This window comes from Solea solea, chromosome 5 (assembly GCF_958295425.1).
Source record: "Solea solea chromosome 5, fSolSol10.1, whole genome shotgun sequence".
Taxonomy (NCBI): Eukaryota; Metazoa; Chordata; class Actinopteri; order Pleuronectiformes; family Soleidae; genus Solea; species Solea solea.
Genome location: NC_081138.1, coordinates 24,048,964 through 24,068,240, shown reverse-complemented (window position 1 = coordinate 24,068,240; position 19,277 = coordinate 24,048,964). Strand labels below are relative to the sequence as shown.

At 41.7% G+C, this 19,277-nt stretch overlaps 2 protein-coding genes across 4 annotated transcripts; one reads left to right on the top strand and one right to left on the bottom strand.

Annotated features, from left to right (window-relative positions):
* The first annotated feature begins 739 nt into the window (after window positions 1-739).
* On the top strand, window positions 740-10,231 carry LOC131459491 (histone-binding protein RBBP7-like). The gene is given in 13 exon segments (XM_058629386.1): window positions 740-918; window positions 1,993-2,137; window positions 3,428-3,573; window positions 4,061-4,234; window positions 4,328-4,443; window positions 5,035-5,195; window positions 5,940-6,066; window positions 6,175-6,252; window positions 6,824-6,900; window positions 7,329-7,386; window positions 7,746-7,856; window positions 8,497-8,550; window positions 8,553-10,231. Coding segments are annotated over 13 exon segments (1,356 nt in total). The 5' UTR covers window positions 740-902; the 3' UTR covers window positions 8,646-10,231.
* A 2,796-nt stretch (window positions 10,232-13,027) lies between these two features.
* On the bottom strand, window positions 13,028-18,331 carry txlng (taxilin gamma). Of its 3 annotated transcripts, none has more exons than XM_058630445.1 (11): window positions 18,265-18,331; window positions 16,790-16,898; window positions 16,221-16,368; window positions 16,017-16,108; window positions 15,724-15,894; window positions 14,642-14,836; window positions 14,422-14,541; window positions 14,196-14,270; window positions 14,021-14,113; window positions 13,834-13,929; window positions 13,028-13,614 (listed from the first exon to the last, which is right to left on the bottom strand). In XM_058630445.1, exons 2-11 carry the CDS (start codon window positions 16,880-16,882, stop codon window positions 13,255-13,257), a joined length of 1,443 nt encoding a protein of 480 aa, XP_058486428.1. In that variant the 5' UTR covers window positions 16,883-16,898; window positions 18,265-18,331; the 3' UTR covers window positions 13,028-13,254. The 3 variants fall into 3 exon arrangements, with proteins under 3 accessions (XP_058486428.1, XP_058486426.1, XP_058486427.1); XM_058630443.1 differs by lacking the exon at window positions 18,265-18,331 and adding an exon at window positions 18,106-18,243; XM_058630444.1 differs by lacking the exon at window positions 18,265-18,331 and adding an exon at window positions 17,669-17,888.
* Window positions 18,332-19,277: the final 946 nt, after the last annotated feature.

The window sequence follows — 19,277 nt, the reverse complement described above, 5'->3', positions numbered from 1 at the left end:
GCCAGGGAAAAGGCCTTTAGACAGTGGTGCCATGATCTTATACACATCACCTACAAAGCCACCAGCTCATAAACATTACTATGGTACCTGGTGTAGTCTTCTGCTGCTGTAGACCATGTTGTGTGTTCAGACATGGCTACAATCTATGTATCATTTCAAACCAATCCCTGGCTATTTCCCTCTGCCCTCTGGCATCAACAACCCATATTTATCAGGAGAACTGGATATTTCTCCTGTTTTGACAATTCTCTTGTTGTGCTTGAGAATCCCAGTAGATAAGCAGTTTCTGAACTACTCGGTCCAGCTGGCTCACCACCAACAACTATACCACATTCAAAATAAGGTAAATACATTTTATATATATGTGTGTGTATATATATATATATATATATATATATATGTATATATATATATAGATACATGTATGTGTATATATGTATGTATATTTATGTATATATACATACATATATGATGACGTCGTAGATATATGAAATTATTAGAAAACTAGTTTTGAGGAGTAAGAATGACGTCACAGATATCTACAACTACAATTCACTCTAGTCACGATAATGAAATTACGACTAGTCAAAAATGACGTCATACATATCTGTAATGGTAATTCCAGATAGTCGAACTTGGCCATTAATGTTAAAAAGGCTTGCCATATGCGCAGTCTGCGCTGTCTGAGCGCAGCGTTGGTCCTCGTTGTTACTGCTGCGCGCCCTGACGCCTGCGCAGTAGATACCGAGATATTGGGCGCTGAAAAGGAAGGACCCTTGTCCAGCGGGGAAACAACTACTCTACTACCAGCCAGAGCAGCAGCTGCAGCAGCTTTAACTGGGATTCACGTGTATTTCGTTACTTTGCTCTCGAGCATCGTAACCCAGGGCAGTGTGTGAAACATGGCTGATAAAGAGGGTAGGTCCACAGGAGCTATGAGCGTATACTGCGGTGGCCCGTGTTCCTCGCGTGTCGCTCTGTGTACTTAGCATCCTAACTCAGGCATGGGTGCTAGCAGGACATGCTACGTCCTGTCAGGAGGCTAACTGCTTTTCTTCAGCCTGTGTGCTGCTGTGTAGTGTAACCGTTGTAGGAGAGCGTCGTGTTTGACCCAGTGTGTCTACGCCCCGTGCACATACCAGTATTTGCACTACACCAAATGTAACTTATTTCAACTTGGCACATTGTGTGTTGTTTCGCTGACACAGCCGTCTTCTCCTAAACACACCACAGTGGCTGGTGGCGAGAATTACATGTGCCCTCTGAACCCATGTGATGAAAACAGTCCTCCTGCTGCCAGTCTGTAGTCGTCTTTAATCACAGATGGCAGTAAATTAAATATTAAAACTTGCTTATATCATAGCTTTAGATAGTTAGGTGTAACGCATTTAAGGACAGTCGTGTCTATTCAGGGTTTTAAGAGAAGCACCTGGCAGGACGTAGCTGTTTTTCATGACACACAATTTGACAGGTGTTAATGATCAAATGAATATTGGCTGAGTTACATTTAGCTTCCTCACTTTCAGGTCTCCTGCTGACTCGATGTCCTGGCTTGCATTCTTAACTGAGCAATGTACAACAAAACTTCAATGAAAATGTTCAAAAAATTGTTTTTGACGCTATACGATTTGGGGAAATGTACAAAACAATATCCAGTGTAATGGATTTAAAACGTAATAAAGCATTAACATAGCAGCAGTATAGATAGAAATACAATTCTCTTCAGTATCAATATAACCAACGTTCAATACATAATTGGACCTTGTCTCAGATTTGTGAATACGTTTTTGCCATTTTCTGATTGTTAAATTTAAAACCACAGATAACTGGTTTCTTCCACGTTCACTCCATAGTGAAAATGCATTTATGACAATTGCAAACCAAAAATTATTGCTTAACTTGAGATTGTGTGAATCACAACATTGGTGGCGATACCCAGGCTGACTCTAATTTGCAGATTTATTTTAAATTAACCATGTCGTTCTGTTCAAGTGTACGATGATGCGGTGGAGGAAAGGGTCATCAATGAAGAGTACAAGATCTGGAAGAAAAACACACCTTTCCTCTATGACCTGGTGATGACTCATGCTCTAGAGTGGCCCAGTCTCACTGTCCAGTGGCTCCCAGATGTCCGCAGGTATTTGCAATGTCTCCACTTCACTCACCCTCTAATGCAGGTGTCAAACATACGGCCCGGGGGCCAGATCCGGCCCGCCAGAGGGTCCAATCCGGCCCACAGGATGAATTTGTTAAAATTTCACACTAATCTAAACGTAATGTCAAATGCTCCAGATACCCGTGACTAAATGTTTGTGCCTTTATAGATCCAGTGTGCTGTGTAAATAGTAAATTTAGGCATGATATTGTTGAAATTGCACTTATATTTCTCACGAAATTTCATGTTTTGTAAAATTAAATGTAAAACAAAGGAGAAAAAACAAAGGAGTTCTTGTTGTTCATAGGTTATTATTCTATTATTTTACTATTTTTACTGGTCCGGCCCCCTTGAGATCAAATTGTGCTGTATGTGGCCCCTGAACAAAAATTAGTTTGACACCCCTGCTCTAATGGCACTTTTCCATCATACACTTCTGCGGCTCTACTGGGGTTATTACTCGTAATATAGTAAAAGTCTAAAGACGTTAACAGGTGTTTATGTCAGTGTTTTTTAGAAGCATTGAACACTGGGATGAGTATCATTCACTAAGGCTGATACTGGTATGGCCTATTCTGATACTCTGATATTCTGGCAGTATTACCTATATTCCTATAGTGTGCTCCACATTATTTTTTGTAAAAAACAGTAACTGTTTTTCTGTTACTTCATAACATACATTTGAAGTTCTTATAAGTGGTTTCCATAGCTCAAATCAACTAGGAGCAAGTAGGGCAATACCTACCTACGCCTTCCTTTAAGCAGGGACGCTGTATGTACAACTTTACATAATTGGTATAACGCAGCCTTGCAGCACCTATTGCAGAGGTTTTGTCTGATATGAAGACTTATGTACGTACTAACGTAAATAAAGCAGCTCGGAGGTCAATCATAGCCACCTAATTCTGACAGATTCATCATCTCAAGCAGATTTTTGGGTATCAGAAAATGCTACACAACATGAATATCCATAGGAGCATTGTTTATTATTGCTTATTGATATAAGCATTGTGTCAAGTCACAGTGACATGAAACAGATGTATTGTGTAAAGGATTACAAGCAAAGGTTAATTTGCAATTCCTGTCCCTGACTTGGCTTTTCTATGTAAAAGGTCCTTCTATAAATATAACTAAGCACTGTGTGCTTGTTTTCTTTTACTAACCTCCTGCTTCTATAAGGCTGCTACTAACAGTGAGTTTTTAATATATGTACCTGTACTATGTCTTAGTATTAACTTAATCCTCTTATTCACATCTTGTGGATGTTTGCAGGCCGGAAGGGAAAGACTACGCTGTCCACAGGCTGGTTTTAGGGACCCATACATCCGATGAACAGAACCACCTTGTGATTGCCAGTGTCCAGGTGCCAAACGATGACGCCCAGTTTGATGCCTCGCACTATGACAGCGAAAAAGGAGGTAAATGCAACTTGTCATCCTGCAGTAGAATACGTTTATCCTATATCACATGTTTGTTTGATCCCCCCTGCTTTGCCAGTAAAGAAAAGAGGAAAAAACCTGAGAGACATAATATAGGTACCCATATTCCTCCTGTAACTGAAACTGTGTTATTCTGTCTTCCAGCAGGTATGTGGATGGATACCCTGCTGTGTATGTTTGTTGCCCTATGTGCAGTATGTATGTATGTATGTATGCATGTACAGTAATGTGGCCACTCAACAATTTTAAGGTAAATTACAACCTATACCCTGATTATACTCAAATCACTAATAGTAATAGGTTTGGATGATTAAAAAATACATTAATTTGGTCTTTCCCCTGCAAACGGGCTCACTTTTCTTTTCCTTGTGTGACAAAAGTCTATTTGCCCAACCCTACACAATAATAGTATTCACCTTGCTTAAAACCCTAACTTTATTTATACTGGATTTTATTCTCTTGTCAGAGTTTGGTGGATTTGGTTCAGTAAGCGGGAAAATAGAGATCGAGATCAAGATCAACCACGAGGGAGAGGTGAACCGAGCCCGCTACATGCCCCAGAACCCCTTCATCATCGCCACCAAGACTCCTACGTCTGACGTTCTGGTCTTTGACTACACTAAGCACCCGTCTAAGCCAGGTTGAGTCACTGCTGTGCTATGCGCAACACAATGGTCCCACTTCAGTGAATCATACAATAATAGGTCAATCTGAAATGATTTGTTCGTTGCAGACCCCAGTGGAGAATGTAGTCCTGACCTGAGGCTGAAAGGTCACCAAAAAGAAGGATATGGTCTTTCCTGGAATCCCAACCTCAGCGGAAACCTTCTCAGTGCCTCTGATGACCACGTAAGTGACCAGGCCTGGAAGGATTCAGGGTATTCATTCGCTTTTTGTTTGTCCAGAGAAGATCTGAGCATCATAAACATGAGCTCAAACTAGGGCTGCAACCAGATGTTGTGTTGTAAGTGAGCAGAATGTAAGCATGCTTTTGCTCACATTCTCTCATGCTGTTTGTCACCTGTCTAGGTATTTGCTGAAATCAAAAATCTGCCATGATAATATTAGTTTATGATTCAGTCTGTAATTGTATGTCCATTTTATACATTTATTTTTATATCAAAAAATCAGTCTTGCATTCAGCTTAATTTAAATGTGAAGACACCGCTTTCGCAGTAATACCTGTACATGTACGAATTGATGTTTGTCAATGTTTTCACTTTTCCGCTGACGCCATATCAATCATATAATTGCACACGGTTGCCTGATCAAGATTGATAGATAGATAGATAGATAGATACTTTATTCATCTCACAGAGAAATTCACATTACACCCCAGCATTAGGGTGATAAAGCATTACACCCCTAGATGTTCAGCAATGCATCAATTTCACAGATTATAGCCGCATGGTGATTTACAAGTGTTGCATTCTCCTCCAGACCATCTGCCTGTGGGACATTGGCGGTGGCCCAAAGGAAGGTAAGATACTGGATGCTAAGACCATCTTCACCGGACACACCGCAGTGGTAGAAGACGTTTCCTGGCATTTGCTCCATGAATCCCTGTTTGGCTCAGTGGCCGACGACCAGAAGCTCATGATGTAAGTGGTCGATACCATCACCGATAATCTGAAAATATAAATGTAATAGTCATAATATACATACATATTTATTTATTTATTTATTTATGTTTGTTCATGAAAGCAGATTGAAACTTTTCCTTTTGTGATGTGATGCACTATCCTACAAAAAAAATCTCCCCAGAAAAATAGCAGATGTATATGTCCATACACTTAGTTACCAACAGCAAAAGAAAAAAAAAACAGAAGAAACGTGTATCATATTAATAACCTATAAAAGGTCGTAGGCTGAAACTGAGCTTATCAGCGACAACACTCTACCTCCCCTAATGTTTACCTGCTATATTCTACAATGCTGATAGCAACTATAACCTTCTCAAGTAATATATAATTTCCTTTAAAAAAGTATAATATTTATCAAGTGTATTTTATCTATTGCTATATTAAAATCTTTAAAAACAGTGGATGGTATTACATGTCCTGAATTCATCCTCAAAACTGTGGCACAGCTTCTCAATTTTAATACACAAAGTTTATGTTTGTTGTTTCATTCTCCAAACTCTACATGCAAAAACTAAGGGGAATAAGAACAATCACAGTCTAAGGCACCAAGACATTTAACCACAGAAGTGAAGCTTGTGTTCGTGGATAATAATGTAATATCCACGACAATGCTGCCACGTGATTGGCGTTTTAGATTGTGCAGCTCTTCCTAATGAAGTGCTGAGTGAGGTTATGTAATGCTACTCCTTTGTCCCCCACCAGATGGGACACTCGATCCAATACAACATCCAAAGCTAGCCATGCAGTAGATGCTCACACTGCTGAGGTCAACTGTCTGAGCTTCAACCCGTACAGCGAGTTCATTCTCGCCACCGGTTCTGCTGACAAGGTAGAGACAACAAACGCTCTCAGCTCTGAAAAGACAATAGCGATGTTCAATTTGTACATGGAAAAAAAAATATATATATTTAATGCAATGCTGCTTTTGTGTTTTCAGACTGTTGCATTGTGGGATCTAAGGAACCTGAAACTGAAGCTGCACTCCTTTGAGTCGCACAAAGATGAAATCTTCCAGGTAACATTTACTACTACTGCTGCCAAGTGTTTTTCCAACACAGTATATCTGAACCTGTATATTAACACTTCTCACTAAGTATTTGGGCAGTGGATGTATTGAATATTTTAACGTATACTCAATGCTGCTGAACATTAAATTAACCTGCCATCATCACCACTGTGTTTTTCAGAGAATTGGGTAGAGAAAGCCCGCCATTTGCTTTTTGTCTTTCCAAATATACCGTCTACTAAATAAATAATAGTAGATATGAGCTTATTTAGGTCCTTTAAAAAAGGATTTAGAGATAAAGACTGGGATTGCTTGCAACAGAAATAAAAATCTGGGCATGATAGTCATTTTTTTACTGAGTTGATCCTTCCGGTAAGTGACAATGGGAGGGTTGACCGTCTCTCCTTGTCCTGTTTGGCCTTGTTAAACACTGTTTTGAAATTGCTGTCAAACAATTCCCTGTACTTGTAAGTGACACAAACACCCAAGTTAGTAAAGTTATCCTTACTAACAGAGAGGGAAGGGAAGTCCTGGAATGACATGGCTTTAGTTAAATTATCGCCACTGTGTTTTTCATCAGGTACAATGGTCTCCTCACAATGAGACAATCCTGGCCTCCAGCGGCACTGACCGACGCCTCAACGTCTGGGATCTCAGGTAAAGTCTTTTTTTATATCCATAGGTTTCCATGAAACAGTGAAATCGGGACTTTTCAGAGATGTTGACTAATTGAACAGTAAATATATACTTTGAATAATACACTGGTATGAACAGCGGCCTTCAAAGTTATGTATTGATACAGAAAAATAATTGTGCCAATTAATCACACTCAACGATGACACTTATGTGTCATCCTTGGTGACAGTGACATGATGTATAGGTTCATTTTCAAAAGCAAAGAAATAAAGAGTCATTCCAGCCCTCCTCTGCCACTAAACTACATTATTGCATATCATCCAAGCAACAATACAAAATGATGATTTACTTCTGTTATTGAAAGTCTGTTGAATTGTGAGATTACCAACATTAGACTTGAGTACAGTAAAGATTGACTTTGAGAGTGGACTCTGTTTCTCTTTCTATAGTAAAATTGGGGAGGAGCAGTCAGCAGAAGATGCCGAGGACGGCCCACCAGAACTTCTGGTAAGTGTCATGATTAAAACTAAGATCACTGAGATGAAAATATCCCCCTCAGACCATTCACGAGTCATCAAGTCCAAATAAACAGCTAAAACACTGTTCTAAGACTAATAGCGAGGATAATGGTAAATGGAATAAAACCTGCTAATATTTTATTTAACTGCTTTGAAAATGATGTCCAGCCCAACAGTGCTTAAGAGCTTAAATAAGAGTTTTACAATTCTAACAATAATAATAATAACATTATGAATCCCTTTTATTTTGATCGGGATAATCGGGACATGGAATTTTCTTATTTGCGTCATTTTTAAAGCACCAAGCGTTCACTTACTGACTCACCTTTTTTTCCGTCCTTCCATCAGTTCATCCATGGTGGCCACACCGCCAAGATCTCCGACTTCACCTGGAACCCCAACGAACCGTGGGTCATCTGCTCGGTGTCAGAGGACAACATCATGCAAGTCTGGCAGATGGTGAGTCGAGGGCAGCAGCCTTCCTCTTAAAGATGATCTATCTAGCTATGAGAGGGGGCACATGTGGCGAGCACTGTTGCCTCACAGCAAGAAGGTTGCGGGTTTGCATGTTCCGAGTTCTTTGGTTTCCTCCCGCAGTCCAACAACATGCAGAGGTTAATTGAACACTCTAAATTGCCACCAGGTGTGAGTGTGTGTGCGTTAATGGTTGTTGATACCTCACCCTTTGCCCTGTATCAGCTGGGATTGGCACCGGCAGCCCCGTGACCCTCGTGTGACAAGTTATGGATGGTAATGAGAGACTCATTGCCTTCTCCTCTTTTAGTGCTTGGTAATGTGAACTACACTACGATGATGTGTGATGAGTGATCTAACTGACATGAGCGAAATAAACATAAATAAATAAAGGGGCGGTTTCATGCCACACGTCTCATTTGTGAACATGGGCGTAGAAATGAATACGCGGCCCGTGACACATGCAGCGTGAACCAGGCCTTAGATTCTCCTGCTGTTGTAAACTCGTCTGCAAGTCAGTCAGTGTTGTTCCCCCACTACCCTCTCCAAACAACTTGTTTGAACCGTGTGAGCAGCCATATTAATGTTCCATGTTTCCCCCTCCTCCCCCTCCTCCTCCTCCCAGGCGGAGAACATCTACAACGACGAGGAACCGGACAACACGCCTGCATCAGAGCTGGAGGCACAGGCATCATAAGCAGCCCTGCAAAAATCTGTCAGAAAACCATCTCCCTCTTCTCTTTCCTGATCTCTAAACCCCCCGCCCCTCCATGACTTGTCCCTCCTCTCTCATCTTCAGTCCAGTGCAAAATGTAAAATGTTCTCGCCACATGAATGAACAGCGTGGAGAGTCACAGATACGGTGTGGACGACAGGCCGCTGCTCTCAGGCCTTTCTTGCTTACTCTTCATCACTTCGGCCCAGGTACCTAAAGCACGCGAGCCCATGATTAGATACGATCTCAAATGTCGCTCCGCCTCCAGTGTCTGGGGGTTGGGAGCAGAGAAATAATCCTCCGTTCATGTCAGAGAGTTTAAAAAAAGATAAGTGTTCTTTTCCATTTGGACTCATGAGGAGACAGGAAACCAGTGAATAGGCTTCTGTGAAGACGTAAATATGGAAAGGAAACCTGCACAATTGAAAAGTACCCGAACACTGCTTTAAAGATACCTGAACTGCCCTTCTAGCTGATTCATTTTCCCACCTGTTGAGCTGGTACTGCCATATTTACTGCCGGTCTTAAAGAAACATTCCCCGTCGTGTTGGTTCTTGGTCATCAGGTACATTTAAAGAGTGGTTGTGTGAGGACCTGACACAGACATGTGACTGTTGTCTGCAGCAGGAATAGATCCAGTCAGCAGTCTCTCTTGCTGGAGGTAAAAAAACACCCATCTCCTCTTCTGGTAATAGAGAGAAAAGTGTTTTACGCATATTTAACAGTATACTCACATATAATGGAGGATGCCTGATCATAATTATTTTAACTTTCACATTACACTTTTCCTGACTGGAGATTTATGTTTGTAAACCACTCGCTCTCCCGCAATTTAGTCCACAGAGATAATCTCTGTTATTAAACTCACAAGGAAACAGGAACTGCAGGATTATTACTACTGCCTCTTTTGGCAAGTTTGTGTTTTTTAGGTCAATTTAGGAATAGGGTGAGATGGAGGCAGATGATAGCAGTGTGGTGACCCCCCCCCCCCCCAAAAGGGAGAAGCCGAAAGAGGTAAAAGAAGTGTTTTTTAGGTAAATGCATAAAGATTTCAAAGATCAGTGTCGCAAAGAAGGGGGAGTAGCAGTGTGAGTGTTTGCAAAGCAACAAAAACCCTCACTGTCTAACGTTTTACCTACATGAGGGTCATGGGAGTCTGGAGCCAACCCCAGCTGACGTAGGGTGAAAGGCGCGGTACATGCAGGTCTCCAGTCGAGGCCATCACAGGGCAAACAACCATTTACTCTTACGATCACACTTACGCGTGTGTCCAATTAACCTCTGTGTGTTTTTGGACTGTGGGAGGAAACTGGAGTACCCGGTGAAATCCCACATGCACACAGAAATGCCTTTGGTCGAGCCAGGATTCACACTGGTGACCTTCTTGGTGTGAGGCAACAGTGCTCGGCACTTCTCTGGTGTGTGGCCTGCGACAGAAAGTCGGCGTCGCCTCTGTATCAGTACCTCACACAACCACACTTCATAAAACCATAATTATCTCTTTTTTTTAACTCAGTATGTGGCTCAATTGAGACACGGGGCTCCGTTACTTTCTTCTTTTTCTCGTTACATGTTCTTGTTGAAAATGGCCTTGTATTGTGTCCTGCTCCACAATATACAATAAAACTTTTGTAACTTTTCAAAACTTAAGTTTGTCATTAATGTAAAACATCGAAGTTCTCCATAAGACATTACATTCACCAAAAAATAAATCCAAAGTAAAAATACAACTGCAAATTCTACAAAATGTTTATTGAAAAGAAAGACAGGGTTATAAGAACATTGTACAATCAAAGAGAGGGTGTGGGCCTTATTTTTTTTTTTTTATATATAAGTAAAAATAAAGCTTTCTGAAGCTGTGATGACTTGCTCCTCTTCTTTCACAGTTAGTCTCACCTACAGAGGTAGATTATGACATTACCTGAGAGTCAGTCTGGGACAACAGGGAACTAATGAGAGTGAGAGCGAGAGAAAGGTGTTTACTACGGACACACAAGCCGACCCGGTGTGCTCACATCTGCACACAAATGTGAAATCGAATGCATATCTGTTAGTGTATACATTTGTTTCACGGAAAAATAATTAACCACCGTTTCTGTGTTTTCAAAGGAGTGACGTCATTAATCCAGAACAAGGTTCAGTCATCGCAGTAACAAGCATTTCTCTTTGTCTTACACGTCTTCTCATCACTGACCGTACGTCAGCAACGTTTTTCAAAGAAGCAGGTATCAGAGCAGCGATGAAGAATGAAATGAAACAAAAAAGGAGTGTGTGCGTTTCAGGCGAGCACTGAAGTCTGAACTTCGAGAGCACAAGTCTGCAGAAGTCACTCAGAAGTCACTGTGTGGATGCAAATATCTGCAGAAGTGACTGGAGATGATCCTGCCAGCTGCCTGGTCTCGTCTGATAATGCTCTGAGTGAGCTCATCTAAGAACGCAAGCAGCAGGATTATCCACAACAAACGTCCTGCCTCCTGCATGCTCAAGCTAGGCTCCACCCCCTCGCCTGGATCCTCGTGAACACATCTCATCCAGACCTAAGTCCCACTGCATTTATCATGAACTCTGGAGAATGTATGGACCCAATTCTCCCGACACTATCTCAACTGCCTCACAGTATCTGACCCCCGTCAAGGATCGACATCCTACATTCACCATCAACAGCAGCAGCAGTAGTTTCTGAGTTTCCTATTAATATGCATCACAAGAAAACAAAATCAAACCCCCCGTTCTTCTAGAAAGAGTTCATAAAGGTCCATTAACCTCATGTATGACTGTGTTAACATGATTTATATGAAATCATTAGAGCACTTCGCACCTAAAAGTGATAGTTGTGACATTACACAATTATCGCTAAAACATTCACTGCATCTCTCGTCTCCAGAGGAAAAATAGGCAAAACAAAGTGTGACGAACACCTGCATCACAACTGTCATAATGACCAGGACTTTGCAAACATTGATTAGATAGAAGGGGCTTTTGCTTGACAGTACCTATGAATGTCTGTATCTTAATGGCTTAACTTTCCACAGGTGCCTTTTTTCACCAGTGTTGGGATGAGAAATGCAAGAGACATCAGTATGCAGGAGATTGCCTCCATCATCCCTTGTGACTGAATGGGAATATTCTCATGTAATGAGAGGAGCTGTCGTTCCCCCACCATGTGAGTATTTCAATTACCAGCAGATGAAACTCAACATAAAGTGATTCTGCCTACAGTACTGCAGCTTTACCACTTCTGTAATGGCCTGTTCAAACTCATAACTAACCCGTTGCACATATTACACCTTCATGTCACACTAGGTTTTTTCTCTCAGTGTTAACGTATGCTGGAAACCAATCCAATCGAAGATAATTTGATGGGAGTTAATCTCAGAGGTGCAATGTTCAACATGCTGCCTCATTTAAATATACTGTAGAATACTAATGTCTCAAGCACTGGTCACTCTAGCTGTTGCATTTCAGCACCAAATGAATTGAATTACGGTCGTTTATACGGTGTTTAGGAGACTCTACGCGCCATATTCACAACCTGTTAAGCACTTTGGTTTTCTCAAAGCTCCCAAATAGACAATCCAACCATCACACCCACTTTGCTCCCACGATTGGTCAGCTGTGAGGACACGAGAAAGAAGACAGGGTTTGGACTTCACACTCACTCTTAACTCAACTGCTTCTGATGCTTTTCACACACACACACATGCCACAGTCTCGTTTCCCCGCGGCAGCCATATAGACATGTCCTAGCAGGAAAATGCACAGGTGTTATAGTAATAACCATTAACGACAAATGACAGTGTTGGCAGTGAGCCAGCATGCATCACCAAAGAGAGACAGCTAAATGGAACGCGGCCATTTACTCGTGTACTTTTCCTACTGAGACACAACAAGACTGCCATGAGAAATGTCTATAAAATACAGAGTTAGTGTTATCTCAACATGAATAGCAGCTTAGCGGCGGTCCAACACTTTAAAGGACCAATGTGTAGGATTTAGTGGCATCTATGGGCAAAGTTGCATATTGCACCCTAGTGAATATCTTTTGCCTCATGCTTTCAGTCCCAAGTGTATATATGTATGTATGGTGGCCAACATGAAAAGCTTTCCAAAGAACCAGTGTTTCATTTGGAATTAATTTTTAGGGGAAAGTAGATGAATGAAAATTGTTATTATTAATTTGTCTGTTCTTAGATTGCCCCAAATTTTACACACTGGACTGAAGCAAAGTAAACACAAATGATCCGGCTACTTAAGTCATGCAAGTAACAACTTGAACGCACTGTAAGGCTTCACTGACATGTGAGATGTGACCACAGGGACCTAGTGTGTGATGGACAGTTATGAAAATACAGTTATGGTAGAAAATGGGAGTAGAAAGTGTTCGCCACAGAAACCAATCGTAAGAACCAATGCAAAATGAGGGCAATTTCTTAGAACAAAATCCTTGATAGAGTCACTTTATTCTTCTTAAATGATTACACAAAAGATATGTGCTCCGTTTCCTGGAGAGGCAAGTGTAGACTTAAAAAAAAGAAAGAAAATCTATATCTCCATTGAAGATGGTTTGTCTGGCTCGTTGTGGAACTAGGCTGGACGCATGTGGAGCCATCTGATCACACCCTTCTCACCTACACACACAAACACACACACAGAGAGCGAGGGGTTGGCTCAGTCCTGCTGTGTGGTTGGGGTTTCTGCGAGCCGACTGCTTGTCGTAGCAGTCGTGGGATGGTCAGCGGCAGACGGTGAGGAGTCACATTCGGGTGGTCTGGGAGCTTGGTGGACGCCCTCCGTCTCCTGTCCGTCTCCCTGTGTCAGGCCCTCCTTGCCCTCCTCTTGCTCCTCCTCCACTGAGGGCTCTGGCTGCTGGGCCTCCTGAGCCGCTGTGGTCCTTTTATCTCCCTCCTCCTGTAGGACGCTGAGCCGGTTGTTGAGGTCGTTCCTCTCCTTCTGCAGAGCTCTGCACAGCCTCTCCAGCAGCTCCAGCTTCCCCTGCAAGGCCTTGAAGTGACCGTCACGCAGGGTTTTCTACAACATAAGTGTTTCATTAGTGTCAAAAGATGATCTTTGTAGGGTTAGTGACATTTGTAGATCTGTCAGAAACAAAGATTTCGTCTGTAGAATATGATGTGTATAGGTCAGAACAATATTTAATCTAATCTGGTAATTTGAAGCACATTTTGGCTTCAAGAATTACTGTGAAATTGTTTGAAAATTGCAGAGAAAAGAATGGTTAATGAACGTCACCTCCTCAGCCATCTGCAGCAGGGCCTGGTTGTTACTCTCCCACTTGGTCTTCCACTGTGTCGTTTCCTTCTCTAGCTTCTTGATCTTCTTGGTCATCTGCAGGTCAATACAGACACGTATGAATGAGACGTGACGAGTAGAAATTTGAGGGCATCAAGTCTGTGACCCACAGCTGATTCATTCTCACCTTTTCCATCTCTTGTCTGAACGTGGTGAAGACCTCGTTGCTTTTAGCCAGAGTGCTCTGGAACTCCTCAAACTTGTCCATGTACAGGGAGAGCTAAGAGGAGAAACACATCGTCATGTTCATGATCTTTTCACGACTGACCTGTCCGTGTGTGTGCATGTGTGTGTATATTCACCTGCTGTTTGAGCTGTGTCTCCTGCTCCTTCATCAGCTCACACTTGCGTCTGGACTCAGTGGCGTCCTTCAGAAGCTGCAGCATCAGCAACACACACACACACTCAGTATCAATATGATCCCACACACAGAAGACGTGTTGTGCTCTACTACAAATGGATGACTGTTGTTTGATGGCACAGCAATCAATGCAGAAAAGAAAAAACAAACACAGCAGATGAACTTACAAAGTCCCTCTCCCTCTGCTGCTTCTCCTCCACTTCTCTCATCATCTCAGTGATTCTCTGCAGCTTGGCGTCCATCAACTGCTGCTGCAGCTCCTTGTGCTTGAACACTTTGTCTATGTGCTGCAAGAGACACACACGTCATCTCCATCAAGCTTTCACATGTGATGTAAAGATCTTTTCCCTACTTGTTAAAAACTGAACAGAAAGGCTCTTTTCTTACCTCCTCTCTCAGCTCATACTGCTCGATGAGCTTCTTGAGCTTCTCAGCCAATTCCATGTTCTCCTGCCTCAGCTTGGTGTTGTGGGAGCTGTGCTGCTCCATCTGCACCTCAATGTCACTCAAGGTCATCTGGAAGTGCAGCATGGCCTCCTTACGCTGCTCCTCATACTCCCTGGACCGCTGAGCGTTTCCCTCCTGTCAGGTGACAAAAAGAGAGATGAGGTGAAGACAGATGAATTTGAAAATCAATATCAGAATCTGGAGGCTAATTTGCCCAAGAGGGACTTTATGTTAGTGAAATAAATACCAACATGTAGCTTAATTGCCATGTTCTGGATGCACACTGAATAGAGAGATGTTTAGTTGTATGAGAATGTATCTACTGCTCTTTAAAACGCCATCTATAGAACACCTTTTAAAACAGAGTTTAGAAAGTGCTTTGAGAGACCAGGGTGAGGAAATCACGACAACATAAAGCCTAGTTTATACAAGCCACAGCTTGTCAAATATAAAAGAATCACTCACCGGAAATGACATCATCACAGGACTACTTTGCCTTACACAAGCTTAAGCAAGTATTTATTTAAGCGTTACAAACATGAAACGCAGGGCTCCAAAAATTGTTGTGGCACTCGTTTTTGCACCTTAAGAATTTTGAATTATAATCATGTGCCTGCATCATGCACAATTAACATGTCTGAGATGTCTCTATTGGACTGCAAAGACAATCACTCAAAGAGAGATGATTTTAAGGAGTAAATATCAAAGTCAAACAGTGACCATGTCAAAAACCAGTTGACACAGAAAGTTGTTTGTGGTTCACTCATCTGTCTAAAACAGCATTAAATACATCATAATTAACTCTTCAGATGCACTGTGACAGCAAATTTCTACTGACACTGCACCACCACCTGACAGCAAAAATCTGAAATATAAGCTTTCATTTGATGCAACGTAATCCAGAACAAACATGCATCTACAGCAGATGGTATTCCAGTAATGTGATGCTCAGAATGTACGACATGTAAAGAGGCCTGGCTAAAGACGACTGTGACTCTGATGATTAAAGGGCTGATGTTTACCTTCAGTGTTTTGTTGTGCCTCTGCAGCTCCCTACAGAGGCTCTCCAGCTTGCTACGTGCGAGGATGGCCTTGCTGTGCTCCCCTTGTAGATGGACCTTCTCCTTCACAATTTGAGCCTGCTTCTTCTGCAGGGCTTTTAGTCGCTTCTGCATGCAGCGGCTCTCTTCCAGCTGGACACATACAAAGAACGCTATAGTCTGATTTCAGGTACGTAACATCACTTCTGATACTGAACTAAAATGATTGGAGATCCTATTTGTTTTTTTAAATTAAATGCAGCTATTACACTCACCAGGTCTGCATACTTCTTGCACAGAGCAGCCAGTTTCTCTTCCGGAGTGGCTAAAGAGTTCAGGGCCTGCATCAGCAGAACAACCTCCTTCCCTGGAACATCAACCAAACAAAGACACGTTCAAGAAGACGCGTTGAAGCATATGTCAACAAAAATACCCGTCATCACATCTGTGCAATGCGAAGCTTGTCTCAGAGTTCTTACCAAAAGCTTTGTCCTCTACAGTCTTGGGGTCGCCACCGGGATCAAGCTCTGCTTCCACCAAGTCACTGGGACTGTCCTCTCTGCCTGGAGTTTCCCCCCTCTCCTCCTCAGCGCAGCACAAGCCCAAACCAAACCCAGCAACCTCCTCCTGATATGCACAAAACATGTGTTAAGAGCCTCCTACCCTCAACTTTAAAACAGCTCAGAGGCTTTTTCAGACAAGTAGTAGTACAGGCTTCATGTATCTGTGGAGTGATGACATGTTAATGCTGCAGGCTTGAATGGTTCTCATGGCTTCATCAGCACAACATTTTGTAAAAAGTAGCTGCATACTCAGGGAGAGGACTGATCTATGTTTAATCTCTTCCAGGACTCTGATTTTAAATATATATATTTAGAAACTGTTGATACTAAAAACATTGTACTGTAATTTTAAAATAATATATAAATAATTAGGAAGTAGCAATCAATCATAATGTCCCCACTGGCAGCCATGTTGGTATGCTGGGCATGGACATCAATGTTTGTAAGCGATCACACACAATCAGACATGGTGATAGGTTGTTTACCTGACTAGGGCTGTCCAGTTCAGGTGGAGTTTCACTGCCTCCCACTATTCTTCTGGTCGCCACATCGATCTCACAAACTTCTGTTGTCTCCATTAGTCCTGATCACAAGCTATAGATCCACAGTAACTGTTAGATGATGTATAAAGGGCCTACGGCAGTAAATACATCACAATAATGAGACACGGTAGCTGAATTGTCTGTCTAACTCCATGTACATTCAACAGGAGCCAGCAAAAGACTCCACCACGTGTGTAAGGAGCGGCAGGAGCAGCGTGGACGTGCAGCCTGAGTGAAACATGTCAGCGCTGTGCAATCCCCCCATCATGAGAGCATTTACCGTCAACTAACATTGTACAATTTACCCTCGGTTTATGAACCCACTCGAAACAACATAAATGTACTATATCGAGGCGGCTCCTACTGCCTCGATATAGTACACTTGACTTGTACCTTTTTTTGCGGTAACTACTTAGCTTTAGCCTCGCACCAGCTCTCGTACTAGTTAAGAATTTCAACAGGTTGAAGAGACACTGCGCCACAATGGACTAGAGCAAACGATAACGAAAGTTAGACGTAATCTAGCGTGTTTTGGGGGTTAACTGGTGTGTAAGGATATATGTTAACATTACGTACTGATGTTGGTGACTACGGTTTGTCACATGCTAATAGAAGACTTCACTGTACGTTGATGTCAGTACTAGTATGTTATTGTAATGGACGCTGTATATCGAAGCACAAGTACGTAGTTAGCTCCTATGTTACTTGTTGTTCAACCAAACTTAAAATCCGACAAAAAAAATAAAACGCGTTCTCGTGACAAATGTGGCAGTGGTAGGACAAACGAGCTTAAATAAATGTTTCATGTCACATTTACGTTACCTTCCTGTTCTCTGGTGGCGCTACCGCTAGCTGTGGTTAGCCAACTTCAAAAAGTGGGGGGAAATACGGGTCTACGCACACCACTTAGGCCGAATGACAAACGCCTCGCTTTACAACTGTACGTGTTTTCTGTAAGACATGTGCCTGCGCTGGATATAATCAACGGAGAGTCTGCTGTGACGTTCCCTCAACTCACGTCAGGTTAGCTAATTAGCTTTAGCACGGCAAGCACCCCATTGTTTACCCCCTATTCATAAACCACGGCACGTATTTACGGAACAGTCAGACAAGGCAATGCAAAGAATGACAGGGTTTGAAAGTAAAGTGCAACTTGAGTAACACAGACTGACATTTAGATTGATGTTGTTAGCGGGGCTTATCCCGTGCTAACTAGCTGATAGCTAGCCCTGTTGGATAACACCAGAAGTGAACTTTACTTCGTCAAATGCGGATTGTGTGCTGGGAGACGACACGGTGACACACGCGGCTCGTTTGGCAGCAGAAGGTCCCACACTGGGATATAATCGTCTGAAATCCCCACACGATACGAAACCAGTAAATGAAACGTGAAGATGGCATAAAGTGCTGCGTTTTACCTGTGTGTTTTCACTGTGGATGGGAACACGGTATCAAGCTAGCTGGCACCGAAAGAAAACGGGTCAGGCATCCGGTTTAATTATTTCAAAATAAAATATCAATATATGATTATACTTGAAGTGTTACTACATTTTATTATATTTTTAAACCACTTGTGGAATATACGCTTTTTTTTATTAATCTAGAGAACTTGTGTCAGGTCTGTGGACCTAGTTTTACAGGTGTCACTGGATGATTTCATCTTAAATTCACAGTGGAACCTATCTCTTGTTATTGATTATTGATCAGACTTGGCTTTGATTAAAAGTTGTGGTGGCTCACAGAAGATTTACACTGGGCCACACCATTCTTCAGTTTGGCAATGGCTGAACAGTTTATTTAATTGGTTTATGCTCCATTTCTATTTCGGGGTTTCCCGTAATTAGCTAATTTGTGGTATTAATATTTCTAAATTAAAAAGGTAATATATCTTTTCTTCATAGATTCACTGTTGTCCGTGGATTTTATATATATATATATGTATGTATGTATGTATGTATGTATATATATATATATATATATATATACATATACATATGTGTGTATATATATTTACTGTATTTAATCCTCATCACAGATCACTTTTATTTAAGCTTACTTTCCTCTCCATATGTTGTTAATATCCCACGGTCATCTTCAGTTGTTAGCTTCAGTCAAATTAAAGACTTTTGGCTAAGTTTAAAAATGTACATTTTAAAGCAAATACTGTACACAATTGCACAAATTGCAGTGCACCATCACGTGCCTCAGGCTTTAACATTTTTTGAAACACTTTTCATTTGAAGGCAGGATCCTCATAATTCTAGTCATTATTGGTGTGAGCTTGATGCAGCTGAAGTCAACAACAAAAACAAAATCCTCTGAGCTCCTCTTTCACAGGAAACAGGGAAGTCAAAGACAGGAGATAGAAAAACAGCCAGTGCATCATTTACATCATTTAAATACTGCAAAGAATGAACAGCCATTTTATCAT

What these genes read in the sequence shown, in the direction of transcription:
- txlng (XM_058630445.1), bottom strand. Translation starts at nt 16,882, where the DNA reads ATGGAGACAACAGAAGTTTGTGAGATCGATGTGGCGACCAGAAGAATA. An exon ending in AGTATGAGCTGAGAGAGGAG is followed by an intron (nt 14,542 to 14,641) that starts GTAAGAAAAGAG and finishes TGTCTCTTGCAG; the next exon opens with CACATAGACAAAGTGTTCAA. An exon ending in AGCAGAGGGAGAGGGACTTT is followed by an intron (nt 14,271 to 14,421) that starts GTAAGTTCATCT and finishes CTGATGCTGCAG; the next exon opens with CTTCTGAAGGACGCCACTGA.